This window comes from Phocoena sinus, chromosome 2, assembly GCF_008692025.1.
Source record: "Phocoena sinus isolate mPhoSin1 chromosome 2, mPhoSin1.pri, whole genome shotgun sequence".
NCBI classification, from domain to species: Eukaryota; Metazoa; Chordata; class Mammalia; order Artiodactyla; family Phocoenidae; genus Phocoena; species Phocoena sinus.
In genome coordinates this window covers 13,890,872-13,909,582 of record NC_045764.1, presented here as the reverse complement: position 1 = coordinate 13,909,582, position 18,711 = coordinate 13,890,872, and the positions used below count along the sequence as shown (strand labels likewise).

General features: G+C 42.8%; 1 protein-coding gene across 10 annotated transcripts in view; it reads left to right on the top strand.

Annotated features, from left to right (window-relative positions):
• The first annotated feature begins 16,197 nt into the window (after positions 1 to 16,197).
• MLLT10 (MLLT10 histone lysine methyltransferase DOT1L cofactor) overlaps positions 16,198 to 18,711 on the top strand; it is a 248,761-nt gene continuing 246,247 nt past the window's right edge. For 5 of the 10 annotated variants that reach the window (XR_004348430.1, XR_004348429.1, XM_032622513.1 and 2 more), the window contains exons 1-2: positions 16,198 to 16,587; positions 16,720 to 16,879. Coding sequence is in view for 7 of the 10 variants with exons in the window: in XM_032622513.1 (XP_032478404.1) it covers positions 16,720 to 16,879 (160 nt within the window). In the remaining 3 variants the exon portion in view is untranslated. Of the gene's footprint in view, positions 16,588 to 16,719; positions 16,880 to 17,095; positions 17,687 to 18,711 lie in introns of those variants that run through there. The other 5 variants (XM_032622514.1, XM_032622508.1, XM_032622512.1 and 2 more) reach the window with 3 other exon arrangements.

Here is an 18,711-nt window from a genome sequence, read left to right as displayed (position 1 = left end):
ACTCTAGGCGAAATTATTGGGGGGAAAAAAAAACTATGAAATTACACTGACTTGATTCTTGCTTTTTTTTTGGTTTTCGTTTTTTTAAAAAAGAGGGAAAAAACCATCCGGTTTCTGATCTGCCAGTGTGTTGGTCTAAGTCCCCGATGCAGATCAGTACCTGGGCCCCTCTATTCCTTCCTTCTCCATTGGAGCACTATGATAATGGAATGTGAAGGGAGAAAGAGAAAAGAAATGCAGCTGCTATTCCCGCCGCTGCTTTAGCTACAAATAAAATGACAGAGTGAAGTGAGCTCGTCCGGAGACACCTTCATCAATTAATTCCCCTAAAGCCAGCGCTGATTGGACACTCCTGACAGGTGATGCAATAAAAATTGATATTCCACCCCTTCCCCCCAAAATCTCCCACTAATTAGCATACCCTTATACTGCCACCTCCCCTCCCAAAGTAAATAATACAGTCGGTATATAAATCTTTCCATTAAACTATCGGAGCTCAGAAACAGGCTGACTCACAGACTTCATCAGAAGCAGTGTGTGTACGCTTTAAAAAAAAAAAAAAAAGCCCTGTATATTCGCCTTTAAAGGAATATTGCCTATTTTTGCTTTATTTGCATTTTACCGCTATAGCTATCATCATTTCAAAGAAAAGCAGTTTTAAAACATTATCAAGCCTAAATACATATACCCCACCCCCTTGTCCTTTGGAAAATGGAGCTTAAGTGAAAACGTGCAGAATAGCCTGGTATTTCCCTTATGGGAGTGGGGCAAGGAGCCCGGCTGGGAGCTCCAAAGTTAAATCCGCGCGGTGAACCACCCCAGTACAGACTTACGTTTTGAATTTCTCTCGATTATCCTTGTTCCCCCCCCCCGCCCTAAAATGCCTTTTTACAACCAGAAACAAAGTTATTTGACCAAGGAAGCAGTTCAAGGCTCCAGCTCCGAAACACTGTAACAATTCAACTGGATTTTGGTTCTCTGCTGGGGGGTGGGGTGGGGAGGAGGTAGTTTCACGTCAGACCCATAACAAAGCATAGATAAGCCAGAAATGTGTACACTTTTCACAATTAACCAGGCTGGATTGGAGGCGGGATGGTCCTAGAGTCCCCAGCACAGCCTTAGCTAGGGTCCTGTTCACGACAGGTCAGAATTCCATGGAGCAGATTGCTTCTGTAGCAAAGAAAAGAAAATGTAAAACGCCCAAGGTGCTTCCATAGGTTTTAGGTAATAACGATGAAAAGAAAGTGTTGATGTACGATGCAGACTATTTCAGTGGTCTGTGATGCTCTTGGTTGGTAGTTTAAATGAATCTTCCACAACTCCCAATTTTTCCCCATGAAAGCCAAGCATCTGCTTAAAAAAAAATCACTTTGGATGAATATCAATATTGTTTAACCTCTTCTTAGTCAAATTAAAGTATATTTTGGTGTCATTTTCAAGGATATCCAAAATATTGCCAAATGAGAGCAAAGGTCTTCCCAGTCGCATTACTACGATCCCAAGGCGGTTTGTTGGCTGCTTTGCAAAATTCAGCAAAATCTTCTTAACTGTTCGGTGTTTGGAACTACAGCATAAATGCAACTCAGGCATTTATATGTTTCCTTGTTCTTCCAAAAATAGACACATCCGTGTGCTTAAAAGAATAAACGGATATTTCCGAGCCTGCAAGAAAAAAAATGTACAATAATTTCTTCCTTCACATTCAAAAGTTCCAGCTTCCCCTGCTCTGGTCTGGCTAGCACAAGCAGGTATGGCTCAAAGAGAGAGAGAGACAGAGAGACACAGAGAGAGAGAGAGATTAAAAACCGAGGAATCAGACATACAAAAAGGTAGTTTGCATGAAATGAAATCTCGGCCATAGTTCCCCACCCCCACCCTCATCTTCCTTGTAATTTCCCAGGAATTTTGAAGAGAACTGGGAATTTCAAGAAGTGCATCCGGAAATTAAGGAAGCCTATTTAAGAGAGCCTGTAACTCAGAGGTTGGGATTTGAAAAGTCAGCCCTGGACTACTGTTGCACTCAGCACAGATGTAATCGCCGCTCTTCAACTTAATCAATGTGTGTACAAACCACGATGTCTAGTTCTTGCCTTTGAAATCTAAGGCTAGCATTTCCATCCAAGAAATCAGAGCTACAGCAAATTACATTTTTGTCCCTTGAATGAGAGAAGGATCATTGAATGGATCTCGTGATATTTCAGGCTTTAAACGTAACCGAGAGGCAGCAATGAACAATGCCTCGTCACAGCTAATACCATCCACCGAGTTGGCTTTCTTTTGCATCTGGATCTATCACACCGCGTTTTTCTCTTTCACTTTCGCAGGAGGCAAAATGGTAAAGGTTTAAGCAGAAAGCAAAGTTTCCAGGAAAAGCAGATGCTGGTGTTTTTTTTTAAGTATAATGACCAGAGTCTACTGCAAGCGACAATAAGGTCGTTTTAAAATTCCTCCTGATGCACTTATATACTGCCAGCCCTCTCCCTCCCACCCCACCCCGTCCAATTCCCCTCCCCCAGCTTTAAGATTTCCACCAAAGAGTCAAACAGCCAAGAAATAGTAAACTCAAAAAAAGCCTCTGAGAAGACATTACAAAAGGTTGGCTAGAGCATTCTTTTTTTTTTTTTTTTGGCCAGGTAGTTCTAGTTGTTCTCAATTCCTATTTAGATTTACACACACACACACACACACACACACACACACACTCCTATTCCTCCTGCACAAGGCAACATGACTTAGTAACCATTTCGAAATCACCTTTTCCTCTCCTTCCTCCCCTTCCACCTTTAAAATACTGGCAATATGGGTGGTTTTTAAAACTAACAGAATAGTATTTTTTAAACTAAAGTTACAATCTGTTGGGTCAAATGGAGAAAAATAAAGGCCAAAAGATTTGGGAAGTGGGTCTATGTATACAATTTATGCAAATATCTTTGTATGTGCACTCAGGTACCTTCACACTTATACATTTTTAATACTCCTATTACACATATTTCTTCTTGTCTAATACATTCTTTTGTTCCTTTAACTTCCCCATCGGTGTGTGTGTGTGTGTGTGTGTGTGTGTGTGTGTGTGTGTGAAGGCGTGAGCGCGCGCGCGCGCGCTCACGCCTTCACACACACACACACACACACACACAGAGTGTGACAGACAGCTTTCTTGTGGCCATCAGGACACGTTGTATATCCGGGGTCTTCTCCAGGCACATTGGGGGTCGATCCCGATAAAAAGATCTAGCAGAGGCCCCTGAGTGCTCACACATGAAAGGCAGGGGACTTTAAGATGGATTTGCATGCACACAGGGGATTTCGATCAATAGCTACCAACATTTATGGCTTAGATTATTAATGTGAAAGCTGGCCAAAAGAATGGGGATGAAAAATTAAAGGTGTCTGTTATCAATTATGCTTAAAGTTATGCAATAATTTACTTACTTTGCCTGGATGTGCAGATCCAGATGTATAAAGTACTATTCTTCAAAAGCCAGGGGGTTTCTTTGATAAATATGTTGACCATGTCAGCCGCTTCTACAATCAAAGATGAACCCAATTCAGATGATGGACTGTATTCAAATTCTTTTTTAAGAAAGGATGTATCAACTTCTATGTTTCTCAAACACATATACCTATGTGGGTGGATACGCCCAAATTAACATTTATGTGTATACCCATCTGTGAGGGTCCAGGGGATTACTTAACTGAGAATTTAGGCATATATATGATATGCATTGGGTTTGTTAATTAAATGCGATTATTTAGTCAGTGAGGAATGCATAACCTACACACTATCATAGAAAGTGTTTTAGCTTTGAAAACAAAGCTGCTTGCTAGAGGAAAATCCTCTGTGGCAAATACAGACAGAAATACATAAATGTCCACTTACTTCTGCATTTATTGTAAAAAATCAGCACTTTCAGTTTTTAAAGTGATGGGCTATGAAAACATGAACATATTTGTCTTTACTTATCCTGTGCTGATGTGCTACATTTATCTTCAAATGTTCTATTTTGATTTATTTTCACTGTATTTTATGTTTAAATACCATTGCAATTCAGTCTGACCTCTTTCCTCTGGAGCGAAGTAATGCACACGGCATTTACAGTCTTTTAAATGGTTAGCTGGGAAATGCAATAGCAATTTGCAGAAGTAGTTTACTAATGGGGAAAGTTCTTTTGAAAACCTGAAGGAAAACCTAAGAGTACTTTTGCATTTCTTCACTACAATGTCATATAATTAAAGTACTGAGGAGCATTAAAATAATCCTTTCCCTTCCCAGCCTTCACCCATACATACATAATTTAAATGAGGATCGCCCCCCCTCCCAACCCCACCACCATCACCTAACTCTTCACCATATACATTTGTTTTAGTGATTGCTGGCACATTTTGTTCAAAATGAATTCAGACAGAAAAGACTAAGGAACATCACAAAGGCCTCAACAATGTAAGTATACTGGTTAGAAGAATAAAAGAAGTCCCTTGTACTGTTAGCCAAAAGTAACTATAATACTTACAACATAACAAAGTCTAAAATAATAATAATTTAAAGTCTTATATGGCTGAATTAATTGAGGATATAGGACAATAAAATCTTGTGTGAGAGTCAACATTTCCTTACCTAAATTTATGTCATATCACATGTTCTCTGCTTTTGGGGAGAGGAGAGGAAAATGAGAACGGAGGAGGAGGAAATGGCTAAATTAAGGAACAACTTAAATTATAACTCAGTACATTTTCTTTAATATTTTTCTTTTTTGTCTCATCCAAACAAATCAGGGCAAGTCTCCAAAAGGGCCCATCCTTCTCTTCTTAGGCATTTAAAAATTCTGTTTTTAACAGAAGTTTGGGACACAGAGTATATGCCATGTTGTCTACTGACCCATAATCAAAATGCAGTGACCTTCTACCCTTTTTTGCCCCCTGACCCATCTTGAATTCAATGCAGCCTTTATAAATTTGCAAATCCTTGGAGGTAAAGGGGGTTTTGTGAGGCTTTGTTCTGAAAAAGCCCTAAGAGTATGCTTTCTAAATTAGACAAAGGTAAAGCAACAAACCCTAGTGGACAAGATTTTATACAGGTGAGCAATAGGCAACTCTTCAGGTAACACATATTGCAAGCTAAAAAGCAGTTATAAACATGGGAGACAAGAAGGTTATAGATTGTGTCAAATTAGAGTGTGGTACAAATCACTTTCACGATGTAAGAAATGGTTAGGCCACAATCTTCCTGCTCTCCTCATCTCAAGGGCTGTGGGGGACCCTAGTGACCATGGAAGGAATGGGGGGGAGGGTAGTAAAGAGAGAGGGGAGGGAGGATGGCAGGGAAAAAAAGAAAGGAGCAGGACCTGATCTGAATCTACAGGCACATTCCCTTATCTTTCCTGCTATCAGCCAGTTTAAAGGACACCATAATTATGATGGTGATAAAACAATGCCTGCTTATGTGTGCTGAATAAATAATGTTTACAGCTCAAGAATCTTTTAATTCCAATTAAATGCCATCAAAGAAAAGCCACTTTTCCTACTGCAACGCCTTTCCCCCAATTATCTTGTTTTGTTGCAATATTTTCCTATGAGACACCAGGGCCGCTCACAATTGATCCTGAATGTAGAAAAAAAAATCTGAGAAAGTAGTGTTCAATGTTGGTGTATCAAATAATACACAAACCCAAACCTCAAGACTCACAATTTATTTGGATTACCCCAATTTTTGTTTATTTCCCATCAGGGCCAAACGTGTAGAAACCTAAGTGATGACACTCAGTGTTGAGGCCTACCTATGGGCTGCTGAAGCCATACTGAAATTCTGAGCACCCAGGAGGGGAGAAGGGAAAGATAAGGCATGTGGGGCCTGATGGTCTCTGGAAAGGGAATCCTCTGGTTCTGTTCCCCTGGCTTCAGCCCAAATCCTTCTAGGAGCACTGGAGCCAATCACTGTCTTCCACTGCTGCAGCTACTGGGCGCACACAAAAAAGCGGGAGATCAAAAAACCCCAAGTTCACATTTATGGATACACAAGGATCATTTCGTATTCATGACTTCAACAAATCACATCATAATCAGATTTAAACAGGGTTTGGGCAGGAATGCCCACCAGGCTGGACACTAAACTCTGACATGTAACACACGCTAACCAGAAAAGTCACTTGCTAAATTTTGGAATCATAGAGTTAAAATTGTCTTTCAACTTTAAAAATCTCACTTTTTGCTTTTGAGGCCAATTTTTACACTAATTCATTTCAAGCAAGCGCCCTTCTTTAAGTCATTCCGCAACATTATAATTCAAATTTCTCTTTGCTTCCTTTCTCAGTTCCAGTAGTGTTTTGAAAAAACACATGGCATAACAAACGTTATGGAAAACCCACTCGTTCCGTTAAATGTCCATACAAACCTGCCTTGTTACTCCATCTGTCTAAGCAGCACATTGCTAAGAAGAAACTTACACACACACACACTTTCCTCGAAGAAATATCTAATATTTCTTGGCAAATTCTATTTGGTGATGTGGTACAAAAATACACTGGTAAAAAATTTCAAGGGATACATAAGTTTTCTGGATACTTGCGGGCCCCTTTCCTTTTGAAAGTTTAGAGCTCCAATACCGTCAGTTCTACTGGCAGAATTAGGATGGACTTAGAGGGTCCTAAACGTGACCGATTCACTAAGGCGGGGGGCTACAGCTTGCAGCAACGTGCTCGGCAACTTAATCCTACGCTAAAAGAGGGCAGAGAACGAAAAAGAATGGAATACAAACTCTCCCGACATTCGTAGTTACTTTCAAGGTGGATTGTGTATTTTAAGGCTGATGGGAACGTCTGGTTTTGGGAGCAAAAAGAAGAGAAGGTAAGTGTTTGTCCTTGTATCCACCAGTTCGTAGAGAAACAATGAAAGAACAAAGGGAACCACTTCTCCATCTGAACATTTTCTGAATATCCCTCCGTTTCAAGCCAGAAAGCTTGCGAGAGGATTCGCTTTACTCTACCGTAAGCAGTTGTTGCTAGGCTTGCTGAACTAAGAAAGAGAAAGAAGTTGATCGGCAGTGTAAATATAGACTAAATAATAATAATAAAGGCTCGCTGTGGCTAATCTCCACAGCTCCAGTCGCAACAATTTAGAGCAGAAGTTGCTAAATGCAGGAAGGGAAAGCCCAAGGAAGAACCTTTACAGATTTCAAACTCAGTCACTTAAATAGCCTTACTTGCTTTTTGAAATGATTTCTGCGCACAAAATATGTAGGTTACTGTCTATGGGGAAAAAGAGCGGCATACTGTTTAGGTCGAAAAATGTTCTCTATTGCTATGTGGAAAAAAATTTTTCTAATGGAAAGGGGATTCAAGAATTGACACTACTGTTTGCTGATAGAAGAAATGGCAGCAGCGGTGGCTGGGAAAGGAGAGAGAGTCGTATTTAAATGTGTTTGCTTTTGGGTATGGTGGTTATCGGCAAGTCTGCCTTTGTGGGTCTGTGTGGCTGAATGAGTAAGTGACCGAGTGCAGTCGGCATTATATAAATGGATCGGTGTGTGGGGGCAGCCCCCACAGCCGACGAGCACGTGAAACACACATTTTTTTACTGCCCCCCAAGCGGCGACCAGGCCCCCCTCCACCCCACCCCCAAATCCGTATATTACCTGCCCAGTTACAGTGACACATGTTTATGTTTATAGTCCTGGTTTGTAGTAGTGTCAAGAGCCGCAGCAAGAGAAGGGGGAGGAGAGAAGAGAGGGAGGAGTAAATGCAACCACCCCCACTTGTTGTTAAAGCAAATTTACTGCGTTATTGCAAGCCCGGTACGGGGGGCTGGGAAGTGAGTTGAGAGGAAGGGTAGAGTTGGGTAGTGTGTTGGTGGTGGAAGCGGGGGTGGGGTTAGGAGATACGGGATGGAGCTCCTCTGCTCCAGCGGCCCGGGAAAAGCAGCGCGGTCAATAGGGGAGCATGCTGGCGCGGTCGAAAACAAAAAGGTTCCTCCTGCTCGCTGCGTTCACGTGGGGGGGATCTGCACGCAGGGCTCCAGGGCCCTGACCTCTGACCCCGGCTCCTCTCCGCGCTCTCCCTGTGCCGCGCGGCCACTTTTTACCCAGGATCCCTCGCGCGGGCCGCGCTCGTGCCGAGCTCGAGTCCTTCTTAATCCTCCATTCCCCGATTTCCATCCCCTCCCCCTCCCGCCGCCAGCCCCGGGGGAGGATTCTCCGGCAGGGAACCCCCGCCCCACCCCCACCCCGAGAGCCCAGGCCTAGGCGGCCGCAGTCTGACCGGGTGGGGCGGGGAGTGCAGACCCGGCCTCCCCTGCCGGGCCGGGCCTGCGGGGGAGGGGAGGGAAGGGGAGGGGGAAGGGGGGAGGGGATCTGAGATGAGGGGGCCCGGAGGCCCGGCCCCGCTGCCCTGCGGCGGCCTGGACCTGTTGACTGCTATTGGTCCACCTCGTCCTGCGCCCTCTCCCTGCCCGCCGCAGTCCCGGTACTTCTGCGGAAACGTGGGGAGGAAATAAGGATGGCTGTTCTCTCCGCCTCCCTCCAACTTTAGTTTTTTCTTAGGGGATGAAAAAGCAAAGTAATCTCATCCGCTGCGCCATCCTTTCTCATAAAGTACCGTCATGCGCGGGCCCGCCGCCCTCCCGGCCCCCGCTATTTAAAATCTTCTCTCTTTCCCAGACTAGCTCCCCTGCCCGGAGCCCGAGGGCCCTCGACGCCCCCGCTGCGCCTCCCCCCGCCTGGCCTGGCTTCGTCTCCAGCGAATTGTGTTGCTTTTCTTCCCTAGAAGCTTACTCGTCCACGTTCCACTTTTTTACCATCCCAGGAGGCGTAAGATAAAACCTCTGATTTGCTGCGTGCTGCCGGACACATTCTCTGCCCTCTCATCAAAATGCACTTGATGGAGAGTTTAAAATAACAATATTTAAAGGAGGAAATAAAAAGAGAAGAGAGTTCTTTTGCCAGGTTAGACGACATAAATGCGTTAAAATTTTTTTAAAAAGACGTATTTAGAGTTAAAGGTTTTATGGGATTTGCTGTAGTTCCTTCTAGGTTTTGGATTTCCTGGGGGAATCTTTTCTAGAGGGAAATAGCAAATGGAAATTAAGGTGGAAGTGAGACATCTCAACCACTTCCGAAAATAAAGGAGAAATTTAGAAAATATATTAAGGAAATAGCGGGAAGGCGGCCGCAGCGAAAGCTGGAGTCGCCGAAGGCAGCGCCTCGGTGTCTCAGTCGGAGAAAGGAGGGACAGCCCAGGGACGGGAAAGAGGCGCGCGGCGGCGGGGCGCGCGGCGGGCCGGGCCGCAGCGCTCGGGAGGAAGGCTGAGGCCGGCAGTGAGAGCGCGAAACCGCGGGCGGGGAGGGCCGCGGTGGGCGGGGGCGGCCGGGCGCGCGGCCGGCGCCGCCGAGGAAGCGGGAGCCGGGTCCCGCTCGCCCGGACGCCCCCATTGTTCGGCCCTCGTGCGGCAGTTCGCCGAGTGCGTCCTTCCCGAGGGAGGGGTCCCCCGGCCCGACTCGGCCCCCACCCCCACCTTCCCGAACTGCAACGCTTGGGCCGGGTCGGGTCGGCGCGGCAAGTTTTATGATCAGTGTCGGCCGGCGAGGGGTTCCCAACTCCAGACCGCGTAGGAAGGAGGCTTTACAACGTGCCGCTAAATTGGAGGAAGCTGGGCAAGGCTGCGACTCACACACGAAAAGAAGAGGGAAAGCAGCATAGATATGTTTGCAAAGTGATAAGTAGATAGAGAAAAATGTGGGCGATTTTTTTTTCTGGATCTGGAAAGTTAGAGCCCATCATATCCTATTTTAAATCTCTTTAAATGTATGGATTCGAAAATGAATGTCGGGATTCAAAGGAGTTCGGAAAAGCACGTTTCGCTGTCTCTATTTGTTATTATTCAGCTCTTTGTTGTATACAAGGAGTCTAATTTTAAAAGGCTGGGTTGAGCTACCCCTAACAAAAACAGGCTTGGTTTCTTAATGTGAAATACATTTTCAAAATAACAGTGAAATTCAAAAGGGAAAAACGTGTCATTAGCTTTTATACCACGTTTTAGAAAGAAATAATTGTAAGCAACCTACGAAATTCTGCCTGTTTTCCTTTGTGAGGCATGTGGAAAAATATTTCTGGCAAGCATCACAGTTTTAAAAAATGAAGATTTCCAACAAGTGCTCGCGAATCTTGAAGACAAGACCAAAGTCATCGTGCGTGAAAACTCATGAAGAAATAATTTCAGTCCTTTTGCCCAAACCTTACTAGGGCAAGACAGTAATTTCGACTTAGATTGATAATAGACTTTGCGGAAATTCCTTCTAAAATGCCCATTACTAGTCTGTGTATTATACAGCACTGGTTTCCCAAGGTGGATTTTTAAAAACCAATTAGAATTGATCTCTAGTGGAATATTATATTTACACGTCATCTTGAAAACATCATTTGACAAGAGTTTTGAATTACCAGAAAGAAGTTAACAGATGATGTTCATAAACAGCCTCTGTTTGAAAAGAACCCTTAAGAGTCAGTTAAAGGTAGTGGTGGTTGTGATTTTGCATTTGAAATGCTATAGAAGTGGTTTGCATTTTAACACTTTCATTTTGCGGATCTTCCTAAACTTGCATTTCCTCACGGAAATCATTCAGTTATTTCGAGATATAGGGAGAAATTCTTATATAAGAAATAATTTGAGGTGTAACTATGGAAAGGTTTGAACGGAAAAAAAATTGGTGTTGAAATTAGATATTCTCAATCTGTTCATTCCTCCCACACTCATCCTCCCATCGTCCCCCTCCCCAACTACTTGGATTCAATTTACATTTTTTATTTATAAGTCTTTGGATGTTTAGAATAGCTTTATAAGTTTATCTGCTATGTAGTTGATTGCAGAAGGTGAATCTTTTTACATCTTTTAGTGTTTCAGGCATTTGGGGGTTTTATTTAAATAAAAAAAAATATGTTGCAAGTCATGATATACTTGTGAGAAAAACAACAAATGGGCGGAAAAAAAGGGCATGAATGGGGGTGGGGATGGAGAGGGACAAGAAGCGTTCCAGGTCAGTCTTTGTAATACCTTTCTTTAGTTTTCTGTCATTATATTTTCCACTTCTGCTTGCATCAAAGATCATTGCTTTTTAAATTGGGGTAAATTGCCACCATATAAAAATTACCTACAGTTTGGCTGTTACGCGCCACAGTAAAGACTGACAAAAAGTGATCGGAGGCTTGTGTGTTTAATTCGCCAGGAATGTTAAGCTTCATAAGATGCACCCTATGGGGCCATGGTGGTATTTGGCACTGTTACTGTACAATTCCAAGAGGTAAGTATACACATTATAGATTTAAAAAATCTAAGATGTACTAGGCAAACAGTTTATTGATTGAAGGAATAAAAAAATGAATTTGTCAACCTCATTCTTTCTGGGACACAATGCAGTTAATTAACATATTCTAGGGCTTGTTTCTGGATTTGGTAAGCAGTGGCCCCTTTCAGAGAGGAAAACATTTAAATCTTAAAAAGTAGTCTTCTTTGGTCCAAATAGTATTTAGCAATTCAGTTTAATTTCTGATTCTTCTTTTTTTTCAGTCCAAGATATGTTTCATTTCTTGCAAGGTTCTCTTCCATTTCAAAAACTGATTTTCCTCTTTTCCATGTCCAGAATCTTTTCACTTGGATAACCTTATTGTATCCTATAAACAGACACTTAAATATGTCACTTTAATCACACTTTAATTATAACAGAAATGCAAATCTTCAGTGTCAGTTAAAAAAATGGGAACATGGACCTTACACTCCTGCCCTTACATTATATTGATGATACTCTGAAAAGTCTAAAGTGTAACACCTTTAAGTATTATTGCATCATGGAAAAAAATAGCCCAGCTCTGAAATGTTATTGAGGTTTGTCTAACGCCTAGAGGATCTAAAGGCATCTTTTAGATATTATTTTTCTGTTGGTAATTACATGGTGTTTTACCCAAAAATGTAAATATAACCAATGCATATCAATTTTATAGCAAAAGGCGTGGCTCTGAAGCCAAACACAGGATTAACCAAACTAAACCCTTTAAAGTAAATATTAGGCCTTGATTCTTAAAAAGATTTTAAAATTTAAATTACATACAATTTAAATTTCAGAATTACCTAACTAAACTTTTTAACAATTAAGTGTATGTAACAATAATATTAATTATGATTGATTCTAAGTTAGAGTCTGTTTTGTAAGAAAATGACTTTTACATGGAGAGGTGGTTAACATTTGAGGGCTATTTAAATACAGACAATTCTAAATTACCCGGTAAATAAAAACTCTTCACCTATATTAATTTCAACTATTGAAAATCTTTAAAGCCAATTTATCTGAAAATTTCCTAATCATTACTTGGAAATTTTAGTTCAGGTGTACATACAAAATAAAGCCTTGCTTTACTCTGAAGAATAAAGCTCAGACAGCAATTAACTTTTAAACACCAATACTGTACATTAAATGAATATTTATTGTGGGCCTACTACGTGCAGGACACTTGCTAGGCGGTATGGTGAGTTTAAAAAAATCACCTAGTAAGATTAATATGCTTCGTTAAATGGAATTTTCCAAAAGCCATTAACGGAATATCAACTGAAAATATAATTGAAATGAATACCTTTTAATGAAATTTCTGATAGTGCTCCATGATATAGGTGCCATGCATGGGTTTGTACCTATCAAGACACAATACTCACTTATTGTGAGATAAATAACAAAACTAGTATCATAAATACCTCAATATTTTAATCATACTAGTATAAACATATGGCTCATAAACTTTTCATGTAAAAGGTAAGAAACCTTGGATACCAAATGAGCAAAACAAAATTTTATTCAGAGATTCCTTTAAAAGAGGGCATATCTTAAAGTTTGTGCAGATCATAAGGAATTGCCTTATTGCTTTTTCCAACTAATTTATTTAGAAAGAAAATTAAAGTTTCTGATGAGGTTTAGTAGATGAATGAATTCTGATAATTGCTTTTTGTTTAAAAACCTAGGTATCAGAGCCAATACAGAATTTTAAACACTTTATGGAAGTTAAGAATCTGAGTTAAGGAAAGTGCATCTAGTCTTAACATTATAGAAATATACCTCAATTTCTATACCTCATTAAAGAAATATACTTCAACAATGGGTATAATAGACTAAACATAACAGGCAAATAGCAGAAGGCAAATAAAACTTCAATTTAAAAAGGAGATAAATATAAGCAATACTAACCTAGGAACCAAGTTTGGTTTTAAATATTTCGTTCATTAGTATCTACTAATGTAAATGATTATGGAAAAGCAAATCCAAAAATTTGGTGCCCAGGATGAGGAATAAAGAAAATTATAAGAAGATATATTACCCATACAGGAAGAAAATATAGTTTCCCATTATAGTAGGGTTAGAGGTTACATCATAAAATACTTTACTTGAGTTTTTTGTGGTTTGCCTCAGATGATTAGTTCAGAGAAACAGATGAGCCATTACTGAGTTAGCTGCTGTTGTTATGTGAAGAAGTATACTGGGACCACAGGCTTTCGTTTTATTCTACAGGTACTAGGTGTACTCTTTCAAAGAATATTTTGAGAATGTGGAATCAGATTTAAAGGATAACATTATTTTAAGATTGAAATTGTACATTTCTATGAAGTTATTCTATAAATCCCATGAACTTTTTTTTTTTTTTTTAACATTACCATGTGTTGTTAAAAACTTGCTCGAACTTTAACGATTCTGGCACTTTATAAATTGTATCCATTCTGAGTTATGAGAATTAGCATAATCAGCCAATCATACACATACATATCGCACAAAGGAAAATATAACTTGCTCACTGCTGTATTTCCTGTATCTAGTAAATGTTCCCTGGCTCACAGTAAATGTTCCATAAATATTTACTGAATGAATAATTAATTGTATCTCTGAACTATTTTGTAATGTCTGTTATTCTTATCACCTAATATTTTTTAGAAATATATTAAATATTATACTTCTGATATATAACATAAGAAAAAGTTCTATATCTGGTATATGAGTTAAAATTAGAATGACCTATTTAGCTCATTATGTTTTTTTCTTACAGTTTTCATAACATTTAATATGTTAAATATCAGTTTTAAATAATTTGACTTTTATTTTGTCAAGATTTAGATGTACATCTTTAATAAAATTTCTTCTTCAGATACTATTATTTATATATAGGCCTGTTCTTAAGAAATAGTGTATTTTCTCTATTTTTCTAAATTTCAAAAATGTATTACAAATGATGACACTTTTTTGTTTTGTTTTGGAAACAGTAAGCGTTTACCTACATTTCTTCTATTAAGTGTTACAGGATAGGGTAAAGTACCCATCTTTCTTTACATATAAATTAATTCCATCACAAGAACTAAGCTCCAATGCATTAAAAATAAAATGAATGTATTTTAAAATAATTTATTTCATTAAGGTTCAACTGCAGTGTTTATCAAGGGAAATTTCACATTAATTTTAACTAAAAATTACTCTTTATTAAGAGTGTGAACCTGATCAGGAATTGGATGTTGAACTGGTATCCCTTGTAAAGGGGTAAAGATAAGATATACAGTAGAGATACACAAAACAATATAGATTTGTTTGAACACGGTTTTAGTTTTAAAAATACTAGTGGTATTTTAAGAACATCATTATTATATGTTTGGAAATTTATTATTACCATACCCTCCAAAAGAAGTTGCATTTTATAAGTATGTAATCTTGTAGTCACCTTTTTAAAATGCACTAATATAACTAAATTCTCATTCTTTGGTCTCTTTAGTGTACATTTTTCCCCTATCTTACACTTCGAGATTTGCATTACTGTAGCCATCTCACTTCGCTTTTAGAATGTTTGAATATATTTGCTGATATATGCCTGCGTTGTAGTATATCTATTATAATTCTTAAATAGATTTCTAGCAATTAATTTGCAATAGAAAAAGCAGCCATGCCACCAATTTTTTTTTTTTTCTTTATGAGAACACTTGGAATGCTTTTAGAACTTAAACCATTATCTTTTGGTGACTGACTAGGAGAACCTGGGTTCTTTCATCTTTTAGCATTTTATATAACTGCATTTCCCAGTTCCCCACATTATATTGCTAATTCCTGATAAACAGTCATTTTGTACCTGTAAGGTATTTATCAAAGTCATGAATTTGCCTTGTAACTATGCTTGCCATTTAAACAATCTATCTATATTCCTATTTCACGCTAAACTTTTTTGGCCTAAAATCAATATTGGACTAAAAAGGATACATAGGGGGTAGGGCAACAGCAGATTTCACAGCTCAGAACTGCTCAATATCCAGCTAATTATTCAGATAGGCCTGATCCATTTTCTATTTGTATGTGAGTGAGCTCCCATCTTTCTGCCACTTAAGTGGCCTTAATAAAAAATTGACAAATTTTCAAGAGTAAATTTGGAGTACAAAGCCAGATCAGAGAAATCCTCAATTGAAAGGACTCCACTGTCACATGGTGTTAGAGATCATTTGGTGCCTGACTAGAACTTGGGTTCCCTCAAACTGCGATTTCCTGATCCTCACATTATATTGCTAATTCCTGATTAACAACCATCTGTACTCCTACACAGCAAGTTGCGGGTAGCATAGGTGTTCCCTCTTCGAATACAACCCAACCTAGGCTTTTGACCCTGTCTGTGATGCACTTTCAGTTGTCACTGGGCCCAGTGTGGTGTGTAAACGGGCAGCCGACTTGGTGGCACTTCCACTGGGTGAACTTTGGGTAGAGTCCAGGATGTGAACTTAATGGGTGGAAAGGCTTCGGCACTACAGTGAAGTTCGCGCGGCCAACTGCAGGAAGCCATGCTTCATTGCACCCTTCATGGAAGTTGGCCGACTTGCCCAACCCTTGTTACCCACGGGCCAGTTCTTGAGGAAAAGGCCTGCAGGTAGGTTCTCAGATGCCCGCTGGGAGTCCCCTCCAGCTACTCAGACAAAACTCGTCCTCCCTACCGGTCCTCGGAATCCTCCCTTCCCACCCTCCCTCCCGCCTAGGCCTCTTCGCGACGTGCACACGCAGCCCGCGCGGCCGGCACTGCAGAAGACGGCCCCAACGTCCCCGCCCCCGCGTGCGCGCCCCCGCGCCCTCCAGTTGGCTTGTTCCGGCCTCGGCGCGCCACGGGCTCCCCTCGCCCCCTCCCCCCCAGCACACCTCGGCGGCCGCGAGCGGCGCGGGGGAGGGGAAGGGGCCGGGAGGCAGGCCCGGGCTGCGGGCCGGACGCGGCGGCGCGCACGCAGGCCTCGCCTCTCCCGGGCCTTTTCCCTCACGCCGGTCGCCGGGCGGGCGCGCACGCCGAGTGACGCTCGGAGGAGGAAGCGCAACCCCCTTCCCCTCCCTCGCTGCCCCTGGCCCAGCGGGAGCCCCCCCAGTGCGCCTGTGCGGAGGCCTACTTGATTATGTGTGCCCTCTCCGGGCTCCAGCGTTAGCCGCTGGGTGGAGGTGGGGAGGGAAGAAGACGAGGAGGAGGAGGCGGAGGAGGCGGTGGAGGGGAGGTGGGGGGAGTCAGCAAGGACATGGCTCCTGACTCCTGTGCGGAACGTGAGTGACTGAGCGGCAAAGCCCGAGTGAGCGAGCGGCCGAGCGGCGGGCGGGGGCCGGGGCGCCGGGAAGGGAGCGGGGGCGCGGGGGACTGGGCGGGGGGAAGCACTCATTGGCTTGCCTGTGTTTTTTAATGGTCCCCCCCAACTCCCTCTTAGATGGTCTCTAGCGACCGGCCCGTGTCACTGGAGGACGAGGTCTCCCATAGTATGAAGGAGATGATTGGAGGCTGTTGCGTTTGCTCAGACGAGAGAGGCTGGGCCGAGAACCCGCTGGTTTATTGCGACGGGCACGGCTGCAGCGTCGCGGTGCATCAAGGTAAACACCCAACCGCCCGCCGGGCCGAACCCGGCCTCTCCCAACCGTCACCGCTTCCCCCACCTTGGCAGCAACTGCCAGTTCCCCTCCCGCCCCTCCCCCCGCCCCGCCCCCGCCCCGCCCCGTTCTGCGGCCGGGGATTGACTCGGAGGGTCGGCGGCGGGGCGGAAGAGGTGTGGGCTGCGCTTGTGGGAGAAAGTGTGTGTGGCCTGGACTGTCATGTGATGCTGCGTTCACTCTCTCAAGTGTCATTCGGCCGCCGCCTGCGCCCGGAGCCGCGGGTCTGCGGACTCTCGGAGGCGGGGGTCGGCGGCGAGGGGGTGTCGGGGCCCGGGCGCGCGTCCCTCGGCCGTGGCCCCGCGGCTGTGGGTTCGGGTTGGGGAGTGGGGAGCCCCCTCCCCCTCCCGCCGCGCCGTCTGCCGCAGTGTCTGGAGACTTCCTGTACCATGGAGTCGGGCTCGGGAGCGCGGCGCGCGGCGCCGGGGCGGATACGGAGCTCGGGGTTCTGCCCTGCCGCTTTAGATTTGACGGGGGAGGGCGCCGGCTGCCGCACCCCAAGCTTTCTGGCCGAGACCTTGCTGCCGCTCCTGCGGACTGGAGCTTCCCGCGGAGAAGAGGCGGAAGGCCGTCGCCGCAGTCGCGCCGCCGCGGGCGCGGCTGGGCTGAGCTGCTCGGGGTGGTGGATGAGGCTGTTGAGTGGCCTCATCGGGCCCCTTCCTCAGCTTCAGTGACTGGAGAGAAGAGGAGGTGGTGGCGCCGCCAGTGACTCGGGGAGCATCTTAGTTTGTGTTTGGGTGTTTCCATTAGGTGAGTTTTGGGGATATACAGAAAAGCCGAGGACACTAGTTAAGGTAGTTTTCTGGCCGTTTGAAGGTTCTGACTTTTTCCATTTCATGTGGTAAGGAATTGAGGCTGAAACTTTGGGGGCCGAAAGACAGGTCACTTTTTTTGGTGGCTCTTGTACTCCCCTTGTTGTGCACCAACCCGCCCCCCCTTCCCGTTTCTAAATCTGGCGTTGAGTGAGGCAGAGGTTCAGTAGTTTATCGGGCGCTACCAAATGAGAGAAAGCCTGAGCGTAAGGGACTAAACTGTATTCTTTATAGAACGGAATCTCAGAACTGGGAAGGGGGACTTAGGAGATAGTGAGTAACCGAACCTGAGCATGCATGTATCCCCAGTTCTTTTAAAGAAGGGCAGAGTTGCACACCTTACTCTTCTAAGGAGTGAAAACCATGTGTATTCAAACTAGGTACTGATGGATTGTAAGGTCTCAGAACTGGTATAGTGTATTTCCGTTATAGTGTTCATTGGCACTTGTAGAGAGGTATTATGAATTGGATGATAAATGATGCTAAGTAGTCTCATCTCCCAATTTAGAAAGTGTTCGTTTAAGTGTTAAAATTTCTTTTCTAGAAGTATTTCTGAATTAAAATACAAGTTTTTGGGCTGTGATGCTGTATTTCTTGGCTGATAGAATATTTTTACTCTGATACATTTTAAAAGGGATTAGAAGTTTAGCTTTTGGAGTTTTAAAAATTTATGTTGATTTTATATTCTTTAAGTGCTTTCCGATATTTGATATATTTTCAAGTTACCTCTGAGCAAGCTCATTCAAGAGAATGTCAGTTGGATATTAGTGTTTTAAGGTTTTTGGAAAATGTTAAATTTTGAGTTAGGTAAATGTTAATATAAAAACAGTTTTGTACGCAACTAGACTGTGATTTGGATGTGTGATATACAGATCACTTGTTGGAACATTATATGTTAGAAATAAACGTGTAGTTTACTTTTTTTTTCTGACGGGTTTATTGAGATGTAACTCACATACCATA